The sequence below is a fragment of the Rhinolophus sinicus genome, linkage group LG01 (assembly GCF_036562045.2).
Source record: "Rhinolophus sinicus isolate RSC01 linkage group LG01, ASM3656204v1, whole genome shotgun sequence".
Lineage (NCBI taxonomy): Eukaryota > Metazoa > Chordata > Mammalia > Chiroptera > Rhinolophidae > Rhinolophus > Rhinolophus sinicus.
The window spans coordinates 204,147,114-204,161,506 of NC_133751.1; the positions used below are offsets into that span (position 1 = coordinate 204,147,114).

The 14,393-nt window shown below is 48.0% G+C and overlaps 1 protein-coding gene and 1 pseudogene across 2 annotated transcripts in view; one reads left to right on the forward strand and one right to left on the reverse strand.

The window, feature by feature from the left end:
* The window catches only part of LOC109451503 (UDP-glucuronosyltransferase 1A6), a 40,871-nt gene that overhangs the window by 2,599 nt on the left and 23,879 nt on the right, over positions 1-14,393 (forward strand). The window contains exon 1 of one of the 2 annotated variants that reach the window (XM_019739797.2): positions 6,521-7,441. The exons of the other annotated variant lie outside the window; for it this stretch is intronic. Within the exon in view, the coding sequence (XP_019595356.2) occupies positions 6,536-7,441 (906 nt within the window). The 5' untranslated portion in view covers positions 6,521-6,535. Of the gene's footprint in view, positions 1-6,520; positions 7,442-14,393 lie in introns of those variants that run through there. 2 annotated transcript variants of the gene reach the window in all.
* Positions 9,864-10,367, reverse strand: LOC109451462 (NADH dehydrogenase [ubiquinone] 1 beta subcomplex subunit 4; annotated as a pseudogene).

A 14,393-nucleotide genomic window follows, 5' to 3' on the forward strand; every position in this document is an offset into this window, starting at 1 on the left:
GTCCTTTCAATCTTAGTTGTGGAGGGTGCCATTCAGCTTCAAGTTGTTGTCCTTTCAATCTTAGTTGTGGAGGGTGCCGTTGCAGGGGGCACAGCCCACCATCCCTTGCGGGAGTCGAACCGGCAGCCTTCGGAGTTAGGAGCATGGAGCTCTAACCGCCTGAGCCACCAGGCCAGCCCCCTATTTGCATCTACTTTTGAACTCTCAGTTTACTGAAGGGAGAGATGAGACTGGTCACTGGAAGGGGTCACAGGACAAGTGAGAAATTGCTAGCGCTGAGAAGACTTTCAGGAATGAGAGGGTCGACTGTGTGATTTTGAGTAGTTTTCTTCGTGCTGTGTTGAGACAGCACGTGCCTTAGGGACCCTTGATCTTCATGAGAGTTTTGCTCCATGAAACAGTCTGGCATTTAGAGTTGCCATAGGGTATGGCAGGGATTGGATCTTACATTTGCTTTGAAATAAAAGAATATTCTGAGAACACAGAAAGGAAGACCAGGATTCAGCAGAAGTTACACATATTAATAGGCGTTGGAAGGTCACACTGATGGGGAAGGGCCTGGGACTCTGGACGGGACTTTGAATGAACTTTTGGCTCAAACTTACCTGGATCTTAAGGAGCAAGACGACCTCAGCTGATATCGACTTGACTCTAGAGTTCACAAAATCCCTTTTGTAAAAGGGAAGGCCCTCCATTCCTTTTAATGGCTGAGTAATATACCGTTGCATGGGCATGTCATATTTTGTTTATCTGTTCATCAGTCCATGGTCATCGGGTTATTTCCACTTTTCGGCTATGATGAAAAATCCTGCTACGAACACTCATAGGACACGGAACCCAGACATTCTGATTTTAGAGCCCATGTGTCTATAGAGCTCGATGCCTCCCTCTGTAGAGTGGAGACTTTCAGGAAGTGTCCTGCCTGTGGCCTTTTGGGAACGTATGTGCCTTGAAATTGGTCGAGGCCATGTTTGAGTTATGTCATATGGCCTGTAATCACTCAGTGGACATGACATTTGTTGGCTTTCTGGTGTTACAAAATAACATGCAGTTGACCTTTGTTTTAGTTATTTAACCAACAAAGTTGTTCATTGAACAAATACCCATTGTGAGCCTTCTGTGTGCGTGGCTTGCCATCCAGTGAGGATATAGACATTAATTAGTTACAAATTATGAAACATACTTTGGAAGGAAAAGAAAACGTACAAAGAGAAGTGATTATATGGGGCCTTGCAGGATGAAGAGGAGAGGTCTTGAGAAGTTGGGGGAAGAGTGTGCCAAGCAGAGAAGACAGCAGGGGTGGCACGAGGCCAAATAGCGTGAGGTCTTTAATGTTTAGCACACAGGTATATTCTTCCCCCTTCACCCCCGTACTCGAGGGTCTTTTTATTATTGTAAATGCAGGCAAGTGGAAGTCCTATATCATGTCTCTTTGAGTAGTCTCTTTGTCATGGCTACTTAGTGGCCTGTCTCCCTCCCCACTGTTCCTGGCTCCTGGGACCATCACCCACATTGAGGCAACCTCCCCCCACCCCAATGGGAAGTCACAGACACAGCCATTATGGTAAGACAGATGCCCACGGGAGATGTCTGGCCAGGCAAGCCATACTTCTCTGTACTACCCTGTCCAGTCATGGGAGATTCACACTTGACCATTTTGGACCTGTACCAAGACCTGGAACCAGAGCACTGATTTCTGTAGCCCCTACCCACCGCCTATCAGAGGGGTTAAATTGCCTCCATGTCCCATTCCACATATACTGTCTAAGTCACTTGATGAGCTGAACCATAGTGGATGGACCAATTCACGTGTAGCTATATTTGTATAGCAATTTAATAAAACATTTATTAATTTGATTTTGCCATTTTTGTATGCTGGATTCAGTGAATGTCTTTTTTTCAGGTCTCAAACATTTTTCAGGTCTTTTTAAATCTTGTAGGTTAGGCCCCATTACTCGTGAATTGTGGGTAATTTGAGGCTCAACCTTTCTAAACATCCCCCTGTTCCTGTCATGAGATCATCCCCACTCACACCGTTCCATCTCCCCTCTACCTAAAATGTCTGGCATCCTCCATTTGCTGTTTGGGAAATCTCAGGTTTCATCCCAGGGTGTATCCCCTTCTGTCCACTGACGTAAGTCCCAAGCTAGGTCATTGGGTCTGTAGGAGTCCCTCAGAAGAGTCTGTCCTTTGCCTGGACACTCAGTGATGCCTGAAGTCACTGTGAGGCTGACACCACCCAGGGCAGGCCTGGCGCTCTAGGGCAGCTCACGGTTAGGACCCCCCTACCATTGTGATTGGCAGATATGCCAGATTCTTCTTAGTGTCCTGCATACGTGCACACACACACACACACACACACACACACACACACACACACACACCATTCTTAGAAACAGTCAAACCTCATAAGGACAAAGAGAAATGTTCTCTAAAACCTTCTTAATTTGCAAGGCATCTCCCTGGTGATGTTTTAGAAAGTTGTGGTAGTTCCTTTTTTATTTTTTTGTCCTGCTTCCAATGAATGTCCCTTCGGGCCTGCTGGGAATAGGAACAGGACACACAGCCCAGCCACATGTTTTTTTGCAGACATCTTCTTTAGCAACACAAACACCAGAGCAAGGCTGTGCTAGGAAGGAGCCAGGCCAAGGTTCTCAGCAGAGTAGGGTCCGGAAAGAACCTAAGGTTTGTAGCACCTCTTGCTTCTCCTACCTGCACATACTTACTTAAGCCTTTCTCCCTCCAGATGTCCTATTCTTAGAACGAACCTGCTGAGCTTGTGCCTGCCCTGGAGAGGTGGACCTGTACTGTGCTCCTTTGTGACCATTTTGGGGTCTTCTTGTTGTCTAGATGGACCCACACTAGGATGCTGCCACTCTCCTGGCTCTAATCGTTGTAGGTAGAAAACCCTGCTTGTGCCCAGGAAGGCTGCAATGAGTTTCCGTCTTGGCTGCATTCTTGGGGCTAGTCCTGAGCTTGGCATTTTCCCTTCCTTCCTTGTTCCTTGGGCGTCTTCTCCTTTCCCAGATCTCAACATGCCTCCTGAGCCAACAGGCATGGGTCAGGACAGCACTTCACGTGCCAGCTGGACTGTGCGTGACTAGCGACGGGCGGGTCTGTTCTAGCCATGCTAGGAACCGCCTCTCACTGGGACGGCCTGGTTCCCATATCCCTCAACCTCTTGGACCTTCCTCAGCAATGTGGGTGGGACAACCGTGACCCTTTCACCCTGGGTCTCAGTGGAGAAACCTGAAAATCAGGTCATGCCCCTGGCTGGGTGGCAGGGCTGGAAGCAACACCAGGCCTTTGGACTCCTGCTCCAGGGCTTTCAGTGCATGCTGGTTAGACTTATACTTCTCATATTTTAATTTCCTAAAGGCAAGGGACAGATTACATGTCCAGAGTGTCACTGAGCAGCTTTTCTCATAAAAGAGTGCATAGTTCCTTAAATGCTCTATTTCATGTGTGAATCCTCACAACTTAAAAAAAAAAAAAAAAGAACGAAAATGAAATGTGAGAATGAAACAGACAAATCAAAAGCAAGTCCATTCATTCAGCAAAGTTTTATTCAGTGCCTATTGTCTATTAGGCATTGTTCTAGACACGAGGCATATCGCAGAGAGCAAGATGATTCGTCACTGCCCTCATGGTGCTCCCGTTCTAGCTGGGGAGTCACTTAGAAATCAACAGTACGTTAGGTAGTGGTGAATGGGATGGAGCAAAATAAGGAGAATGGCGGGGCTTCAGGTGATGGGCTGAGCTACGTGACAGTGGGTTCCTCAGAGAAGATCTCTGTGAGATAACAGTGACCGAACCTGGAATGAAGGGAGGGAGCAAGCCGTGTGGACATGCAAAGAGCAGTTGACATCTTGGTTTTTACCACTATCCGGTGCAGGGACAGGCACACTGCAGCCCATGGGCCAAATGCAACACAGCCGTGCCCATTGTTTAGTGTTGCCTGTGGTTGCTTTCCTGGTGAAGGAGCAGAACTGAGTCATCTCCAAAGAGACCAAATGGGCCACAAAATCTAAAATATACACTATGTAGGCCTTTACAGAAAAAACAAATGTGCCAGCCCATGATCTAGAACAGTGATTCTCAAAGTGTATTCTGGAAACCCTTAGGATCCCTGAAACCCTTTCAGGGGTCTGTGAGATCATACTATTTCATCATAGTATGAAGATGTTATTTGCTTTTTCCACGCTCATTTTCGCACGATGGTATTGTCGAGTTTTCCAGAGGCCACCGATGTGTGATAATGCTACAGAGCGACTGCAGAAGCAGGTAGGAGAGTCCCCTGTCATCTATGAGGTCAGACATTAAAGAGACTTGTAAATAAGGTAGAACAATGTCACTCTTCTGACTACTTTGTTTGTTTTGGGCAATACAATTATTTTTCAGGAAAAAAATGTTATTTATGTTAACTTGTAATGGGTTTATTCTTGTTACTTTAAATACATTAATGAGGATGTGTTTTTACAGTGTGTCAGTTTTCACTTCTGAAACAGTTCGTTTGGGTAGACATTACCCACATAAACGAAAGTGTTTTTTTTTTAAGATTTTATTGGGGAAGGGGAACAGGAGTTTATTGGGGAGCAGTGTGTACTTCCAGGCCTTTTTTCCAAGTCAAGTTGTTGTCCTTTCAATCTTAGTTGTGGAGGGCGCAGCTCAGCTCCAGGTCCAGTTGCCATTGCTAGTTGCAGGGGGCGCTGCCCACCATCCCTTGCAGGACTCGAGGAATTGAACTGGCAGCCTTGTGGTTGAGAGCCCACTGGCCCATGTGGGAATCGAACCGGCAGCCTTCGGAGTTAGGAGCATGGAGCTCTAACCGCCTGAGCCACCGGGCTGGTCCTAAACAAAAGTTTTGAGGGGGTCCTTACTCATTATTAAGAGAGAGTATAAAGGAGTCCTGAGAACAGAAATGTTGAGAACGGCTGAATTAGAAGTAGCCAATTTTCCTTCCGAAGCTGCAGAAGTTACCAAAAAATAAGCCCCTTCCATTAGGTAGCAAACCTCATTTTCTCACCTATAGAATGTGTGTCAGCCCTGCGTTCCGCGGTTTGTACTGCATGAGATGATGGATGAGTGTGCTATGGGTTGAATGGTATTCCCCCAAAAGACATGTTGAAGTCCTAACACCCGGTACCTCAGAACGTGACCTTATTCGCAAATACGGCCGTTGCAGATGTAATTAGTTAAGTTAAAGGAGGTCCTTATACAAAGGAGAACTCTGGACACAGACACGCCATGTGAAGATGAAAGAAGAGACGATGTGATGCTTCCACAAGCCCTGAATCACCAAAGATGGCCAGCAAACAAGCAGGAGCTGGGGGAAAGGCTGGAACAGATTCTCTCTCACAGCCCTCGCAAGGGACCAGCCCCGCCGAGGCCTTGACCTCAGACTTCCACCTTCCAGAACGGTGTGAATAATCTCTCTTGTTGAGGGCACCCAGTGTGGGATGCTTTGTTACACTGGCCCTAGGAAACTAAGACAATGGGAAATAGTTTTTTAAGCCAGAACATGGTTTTCTGGAGATGTCAGGGGTCCCGATGCTGAAGGCACCTTCTTGTTTCAACTGTTGGCTGGTCGAGTCATGCCCGTGAGATGCCCTGTCACCTGATGCCTTTCCGTCATTTTATATTTCTATATTTTCTTCTCTTCTTCAGTTCCCACCTCCTCTTCTGTCCCCTCTTCCTGGGCCTATAGTTCTTGCATTCACAGCACAGAGTTGTGAGATGTTTTAGGAGCTACTTTTTGACTACCAGCTTACCCCACAGTTCATATCACATAGAACTTGGCGGCCTGGCTGGAGCCAGAGGGAGCCCCTCTGAGGGACCTGTACTCTGCTCTTCTCACAGTCCTCTGGGGGGAGGTACTGATGCAGCCCCCACCTGACAGGTGCCACCATGCAGGTACACAGCCATGAGGTCGCACAGCTCAGAAGGGGCAAGCCCCTTCCAGAATTTGTGCTCGTCACCACATACCCACTTGGATTAGATTCTATGTTCTGATAAACAGAAACCCCCCAGCCACAGTGGTATAACCAAGAGGAGGGGGTGGGAAGTGCTAACAGACTTCCCTGTGACCCCCTTTTAAACCGCCTATCGCTGTGCTAGGCAGGATTTGGAGCAAGCAGCTCCACTGTTTTGTTTGGAATCGTGGATCTGGCTTCTGTTCACACTTGCTTTGTGCTGTGAGGAAAGCCTTGACATGGAAGTGGAGAAGCCTTGACAGTTGTGCAGCCATGGTTGTCATCACTGAAGCTGAGGAATCCAGGCTGCTCCCAGAGAAGACTGGGAGTGCCACTCTAAGATGTCCTCAAACTGCAGAGGCAGGTTGGTGGGGAAGAAGAGAAAAGTTAAACCCAGAAGCACAGGCCAATAAGGGGCATGTCGGTTCAAGTTATCTGTGCTCTTAGAAATGATTAAATATTTATTTAGGTTCTTGCACTTCAAAGGGCGAAATTCAGAGCAAGGAGAGGTAGGCGGGGTCTGTGAGGAGGACTAACTTGTTTGGGGAAAATCGCCCAGAGCCATGCAGGTTAGTGAATGTGAACTGTTTATTCACATTCCCGCCAGAATGGCCTGCCTTCTCCAAGCATTCCGGAGTCTCTCTGCAGGGATTGTCCTGTCCGTGCTTTGGGGCGTGGCTCTAGGTGACAAGGTGCTGGTGGTCCCGCAGGAGGGAAGCCACTGGCTCAGTATGAAGGACGTAGTTGAGCTTCTCAGCCAAAGGGGGCATGAGGTCGTAGTGCTGGTGCCAGAAGTCAATCTGCTTCTGAAAGAATCCCAATTCTACACGAGGAAAGTCTACCGGGTGCCCTACGACCAGGAGGAGCTGCAGAACCGTTTCCTCGCCTTCGGAAAGCAGCACTTTGCGGAGAGATGGTACCTGACTGCCGCCCTGACCGAGTACAGGAATAACATGGTTGTCGTGGACATGTTCTTTGTGAACTGCCAGAGTCTCCTGCAGGACTCGGCCACCCTGAGTTTCCTCAGGGAGAGCAAGTTCGATGTCCTTTTCACAGACCCGGCCTTGCCCTGTGGGGTGATCCTGGCCGAGTACCTGGGCCTGCCCTCCGTGTACCTCTTCAGGGGCTTCCCGTGTTCTCTGGAGCATGCGTTCAGCAGAAGCCCAAGCCCCGTGTCCTACGTTCCCAGGTGCTACACCCAGTTCTCAGAACGGATGACTTTCTCCCAACGGGTGGCCAACTTCCTCGTCAGTTACTTGGAGAACTTTCTATTTTACTGTCTGTATTCAAAATACGAAGACCTCGCCTCAAATCTCCTCAAGAGAGAAGTGCACTTACCCACCTTGTATCAGAAGGGCTCCATCTGGCTGTTAAGATATGACTTTGTGTTCGAGTATCCCAGACCCGTCCTGCCCAGCATGGTCTTCATTGGAGGGTGCAACTGTAAGAAGCTGGGAGTCCTGTCTCAGGTTGGTGGCTTTCTTCCTTTTGGATTGCCTTGTTTCTTCATGTGCAGACATCATCCTCACACGCCCTGCCTTCCCTCATTCATTTGGCAGGCTGTCACCTGGAAGGGCTGCCTGAAGCAGGCGATGTCAGGCTCAGAGGAGGGGGTGGTGGAGACCAGAGGCCTGAAGCAGGCGATGCCAGGCTCAGAGGAGGGGGTGGAGGAGACCAGAGGCTGAGGTTTTGAAGGAAGACAGAGCTCAGCCTGGCAAGAGCGGAAGGAACCGTAGAGGTTTCCTGGCCAAATCCTGCCCGTACCTGCTCTGGAAACAAATGAAGGCTTGACTGAGAGGATACAGAGCTAAGAGGACAGCTTAGCTCAAAACCTGTTCTCCCACCTCTGTGTTGCTTTCCCCTGACCCTACACCAGGGGTCAGCACACTATAGCTGGGGGACCAATCAGCCCAGAGGCCTGTGGCTAGATGGCCCAGAGCTAAGAATGGTTCTCATATTTTTAAAAGGATGTTAAAAACAGCAAGGAACAGGTGACAGTGGTGTGTGTGGCCCCCTAAGCCTACAGTTACTATCTAACCCTTTACAGAAAAAGTGTGTTGACCTCTGACCCGAGGCATGCATTTGTAGATACCCTCCTGACATAAGGGAAGAGGGCCCAGAGGTCCTTTGGAAAATGAAACGTTGTGAGTTTGGGTTTTTTTGTTTGTTTGTTTTTGGTTTTTTTTTGGGGGGGTTGTTGTTGTTTTAATATTTACACCTTTGAAAGGCTTCAGATGACTGTCTTTTACACCAGAATCCCCTTTTTCAATGCATTTTTCCTTGCAAAGAAAACCAAATAGGTCCCAAAGACCCTTACTAGCCTTCTTTGACATTGGCCGATTTCTTTGTTAACACAGTAAACAGTAGCCACGAGCCGCAGGGCCAGGGGTGAGGAGCATAATTGGGCCAGTTCCAAGGAGGTTGTTGGGGCATGAAATACAAACCTCACATGTCAGGAAAATGTAACCAAGGAGTTAATAAGCAAAAATGTTAATAAGAAACATGAGGCATAAGAAGGAAAAATGTCATTTTTGGTGCCTTGGTACCCACCATCCTATTTTTGCAAAACAAGTTGTATTTAATCATATTGAAAAACCACACCATAGTGAATGTATTTTTTTGAGCCCCACATAGCTTTATCTGTCCTTGACTTCAATTAATATTTGTATCTCAATTGTAGTCCCTGCATGTCACACAGAGAACATTCTGTGCTACAATAAGTCATTATCAATTTCTATTTGGAATTATTAGAAATTAAATCACAGTGATCAAAATCAAGTTTCTTTCGTCAAATAATCAAATCATTTTAACATTCTGAAAAAAATGTGCACTGTGGAATGATGGAAATATTTCGGAATCATACAGAGATGGTGGGTATATAGCATCGTAGAGGTGCTAAATGCCACTGAATTGTTCAAAATTGTTCAATTTTATTTTATGTGACTTCATCTCAGTAGATTTTTTTAAGAAAAGAAGATACATTGCAGATCAGAAAAAAATAAAAGCCTGATTTATAGCTAAAAAAACTCCACCACACTCCTTAGTAGGCAAAGATGACAATCGGGCGATACGTAAAGTAAACAACCCACGTGGCTAATAAAAGTTTGAAACCACATTTCACTTTAGAAATAATCCAAGAAATTCAAATTAATAAACAATGAAATTCAATTTTACGTATCAAGTCAGCAAGCATGTATTGTAGGTAACGATTGGCCTGACTTAAAACACATACTCATATTTCTTTCAAAACTGAGCAAAGCCTTTCGGAAACCAGAGCTTGGCGAACGTTCCTTTGGTACCAGTCTGGTTCACAGCCTAGGAAAATGTGTCCATTCTCAGGACAGCCTGTGGGCTCCCAGCCTCACCCACGTGGAAGAGCACAGTGAGACCCCTTCCCACTCACACCCATGGTAGTGTGACTCTGTCACAGTCCCTCCGGCCTCCTCTGCCGAAGGGGGGACTCAGCCACCTGCGAGGGCTCCCCAGTGTTTGTGCCCAAGATGCCTTGGAGAAGCTTCCCCGCCGCCTAGCTGGTGGTTCCCATGAGGAGGCCCTCAGAGTCTGGGCCGTGGGGCAGCCACGGGTGTTCTGAGTTCACTTATCCCAGCCCTGCCCAGGGCCTCTGCCCCAGCGCCGTGCACATTGTCACTTGGCCCCAAAGCAGTTTTGTTCGTATCACAATCTTGCAGGGGTCTTTCCCTCTGCCCACAGGGGCTCCAATCCAGGCCGGCCAGATGCTGAAACACTCACTCCGTTTGTTGTCATTCTTGCTTCTCAGCCAAGACTCATCTGTCCCTTGGCTAACTTCTTTTCCTATCGGGAGGCTCAGCTTTCCGATATCTCCATCATAGAAGAGATTTTAGTTTTACGTGCATTATTTAATTATTGGAAGGGTCATTGGAGTGTTTTTCTTTTGAATGATTACTAGAAGATTTATTTAAACAATAATACAGATCATCATCGTTGCCAGACTTAACATGAGACGTTGAGTGTTCGATCCAATTTTCCTTCCTGGATAAGTTTTTCTTTCCTATCTCTGTCAGTTTTGAAAACGTAGTAACAGCAGGAGAGGCCCAATCCCAACCACAGCTCCTAGGAGCAAGGTCTTAGGAGTGGGTCTGACATTGGGACAGACATTTGCTGAGCTTGCGTAGGTCCAACGAGTCAAGGCAGGATCTCCGAGGAGCCCTTGGTGTTTGGGGTCATTGTACTAAAGCAGGTACTCCCTTTTAAGCCAGGATCTTACCGTCAACTGCTCAGCTGGCGCTCCCCAGATTTCCAGAGATATGTTGTATTCGGCTGGATTGAAGGTAGGGAGCAAAGTTGCCAGGTGCAATGGTTCATACTTGGGGGACTTCATCTTGGGATCCTGGCGCTCAACTGCAACTTGAAACATTTTTCTTAGAACAAAGGAATTCAGAGATAAATCCTAGTGTCTTCTGCTTGCAATGCAGAGAACTGCTAAAGCATCAAAAGCACAGGTTTCTATTCTCCCTGTTTGGGCCACACAGACCTTAGCGGCATGTCCTGGCCAGAGCTCAGGATCAGCATATGCCCTCTGCCCAGCAAGCTCTGCAGGAGGAGAGCACAGCCCAGGCTCAGCTAGGGCGGAGAAGGGCCAGCTTTCCTTTCCCTGAGCCTCCAGGGTCCCTCCCTTGTTCCCATTATGTTAGTAGAGTAAGAACTCCATCTGTGAAATGGGAACACTCAGGAAGTCATGGTGGCTGGCTGGTATGGTCAAATTCACAAGAGAGCTTTGGACATTGTAAATGCAACACAAATGGGACAGGGCTGCTTTAGGCTGGCATACGAGGATGGAGGCCCCTCAGACAGGAGGTCGTCCAACTTCCTCATGCAAAGGAGCACCCTGAGTGAGCTGCCTGAGGCCACGGGTTGCGCCACAAGCAGGATAAGAACCCATTCCCTGGTCATGTGTTTGCCTCACACTGTTTACTGCATAGAGACCCGGAAAGCATCAGCCTCACAAAGGGAAGAAAGCAAGCTGAGTGATGAGTCAGCAGATGTGACCAGATGCCTCCTTGCCACAAAGCCTTGGACTTCTGCTTTGTCACCTGAAAATGGGGCTGACAATGTCTGCCACGTCTCTCTCAGCGTTGTTTGAGGATCAAATGGACAGCATGTGAAAGTGTATTTGAGAGCTTTGTAGGCTGTCAGAGAGGACGAGGCCCCCATCTGTCTCTTCTCTGGACCTTAGCTCAATACAGGCTGAAATGTTTTCTTTGTGAGGTGATAAAAACAACGTGGTTTTCTTGCACTGAGCTTTGGGGGCATTTCCCAGGAAACTAGATCCCAGGTCATCAGTACTAGCTCCTTGGTTCTCAAGTTCTTCCCCTCTTGTGTTCCGGAATCACCTAGATAGCTGTTCTCAGATGAGGGTGATTTTGCCGGGGCAATGTCTGGAGACATTTTTTGGTGTCACAGTTGGGGCAATGACACTGGGAAACCATGTACACTGTTGGTAGGACTGTCAATTGGTGCAGCCACTATGGAAAACAGCATGGAACTTCCGCAAAAAATTAAAAATAGAGCTACCACGTAATCCAGAAATCCCACTTTAGGGATCGCCCTTTGTGTGCTGCCTTCTGGCTGCGAGCGCCCCCTAGTGGATACTTTTACAGTTTACAAGGCCTCTCACATCTGTTCTGCAGCTTGGACTCAAGCCCTCACCTCTCACAGACAGGCTCGGAATAGGACTCCATGGGTCCAGGCTGACCCCTCTATGTCATTCCCTACTTCTTTGCAAGAGGGACATTTCAGGAGCACAAAGCTGGCCATAGTACACTAATGTCAGTGACTGGCTGCCCCAGGCTTTAGGAGAAAACTCAGGCACCCCAGGCTTGGCACACAAAGCCTGTGGTGAACTAGTCCCTAGTTATGGGTTGAACTGCGACCCCGCAAAAAAGATATGTTGAAGCCCTAACCCCCAGTACCTCAAAATATGACCATTTTTGGATGTGATCTTTGTAGAGGTGATCAAGTTAACATGAGGTCGTTAGGGTGGGCCCTGATCCAATATGACTGGTGTTATGACTGGTGTCCTTACAAAAGGGAGAAATTTGGATACAGGGACAGACATTCACAGAAGGCAGACAATGTGAAGACACACGCAGGGTCAAGATGGACACATGAGTGGAGTGATGCATTTAAAAGCCAAGGAGGACCCAGGATTTCAGGCAAACACCAGGAACTGGGAGAGGCAGAGAAAGGTCCTCCCCTCGAGCCTTTGGAGGGAGAATGGCCTTGCCGACACCCAGATTTGGACTCCACCCTCCAGAGTGTAGGACAATACGAGTACATTTCTGTTGTCCTAAGTCCCCAGTTTTGGCACTTGATACAGCAGCCCCAGGAATTGAACACACCTCTCTTTGCTTTCTGCCTCTGTGAGTTTCCTGAGTCATTTAGTTCTCTTACTGTTTAGAATGCTGGCTGCCATTTCCATGCCTCTGTGCAAGAGGAGGTGGGGGACATCAAAGCATTTGAGAATGAGCTTTAGGAGCTGGATGTGGCACCAACTCTGGCTTGCCCCCACGCAAAAGACCGTAAAAATAAATGTTGGGAAAGGTGCACGCAGTCTTTGGGCCCCATTCGCCACGTAAGAATGGACCCTGGGCTTGGAAGTCTTCCCTATCAAAAGATAAAGGGCCACACAGCCTGTGTCAGCTCATTACCACATGTGGGAATGCCTTTCCCTGTTTCAGGCTCAAAGAATGCTCTTTGTCTTTCTATGACGCGTGTGCATCACATGGCATCTGCCCAATCCCACTGTTGTATCTGTCCTTTGAGGGGAGGGGATGCTGTCTTTCTATGGTGGCACAGGAGGGGCGTGCATGGGCGAACTGCTTTGTGTCTTCTGTCTTAGGGACCTGCTGGCTATGGGGGATCACTGTTGGAGCCCATCTGGCTGTGTGTCTTCTCCGTGTGAGTAAAGCACTGCTGCATGCCGTGCTTTGACTGCGTTGTGTTCTTCTTGGCAACTCCAGGAGCACCAGCAGCAGGCAGAGGGGCTGGCGTCCATCCCTGGGGGCTGGCACAGTGATGGTCTTCACTATGCTCCATGGAGTTGGGGTCCTCTCCTGGGACTGACAATCGGTGCCCAGTAATCTGCTCTGACAGTTTGGTGCAACCAGGAGGGTCACCACGGAAACATACCATGGCATGGAGGAAACATGGGCTTCTCAGTGTCGTTCTGACGCACCCCAGGGTGGTGCTGGCTCCCCTGGGGGATGGGCTGACGGAGGTGCTGGCCACCCTCTGGCCACATGGTGACAACTGATGTAGATAGTCTCCCTGTTAACAGGGAGAACTGGTGCAACGGATGAGGACAGATGTACAAGAGGCGGGAGCTAAGAAGTAGGGAAACTCTACCCTGGCCATTGGCCACTCTCCTGCTCCCATGTCATCCACTGTCCCCTTCTTCCACTTCAGTTTCCGCCTGCTTTTGCTTGCTGTCTAGTGCCACTAGGTATTTTTTTAAAAAAACTCTTTGCAAGAGTTTATAATCATTACCTGTGAGTGCATTGGTCTGATAGGAGCAACTTCTGTATTACCAGAAGCTAAAAATGCTTCTAGGTGAATTGAAAAAACGCATTTTTTTTTGGTCATGTTGAAAAATCCCAGAGAGATTTTTGTTTGGCCTTGCACTAAATCTGTAGCTTAATTTGGGACAAAATCAAGAACGTTACAATGTTAAATCTTCCTATCCAGGATGTTCCGTGCTTCTTCATGTATTCTACGTAGATTTATATCTCTAACTGGAGCGGAGAACACACCACCACCATTCCCAATTTCTTAGGTACACCGTCTTCTTACGTGGCTTATAACATCTGGTCAGGTTGGGTTGTAAACACAAGGCAGGTGGTCAAAGTGATGAAAGCTAGAAAGGTGCCCTGGTAGACTCTCCAGCAGGCATCCAGTGCAGCTGCAGCTGTACAAGGAACAGGGACTATCAAGGCATGAAGTTGGAACGAAGGTGAGCCAGCTTCCATAACTTGCTGCTTCTGCCACCAGATATGGGGTGGTTAGGATCCTAAATAGCAGCTTCTCTTGCTAATGATAATAACAGCAACTGCAGCACTAATAACAAACTTGAAGTTCCACCTTCCCAGCCATCGGCTCCGTTCGCTCTCCTGCTTTTATGGCCTTGGTGGAAGGCACAAGCAGTACCGGGCTTAACACACGCAAGCAATTTTGCACGGCTGTAGGATTTAATCTGTGAGTAGAGGACAGAAACCGAGCCTTGGGGAAGATGCAGTTCTGTGGCTTGGACAGACAGAGGATCCAGAAAAAGAGCAGAGAAGTTGCTGTCGGAGAGGCAGGGAGAGAACTAGGATCCTGGGTTCACAGCCCACAAGGAATAGTTAAACCAAACACTCTTTGCACGGTGGCAGCTGGTGTTACGTG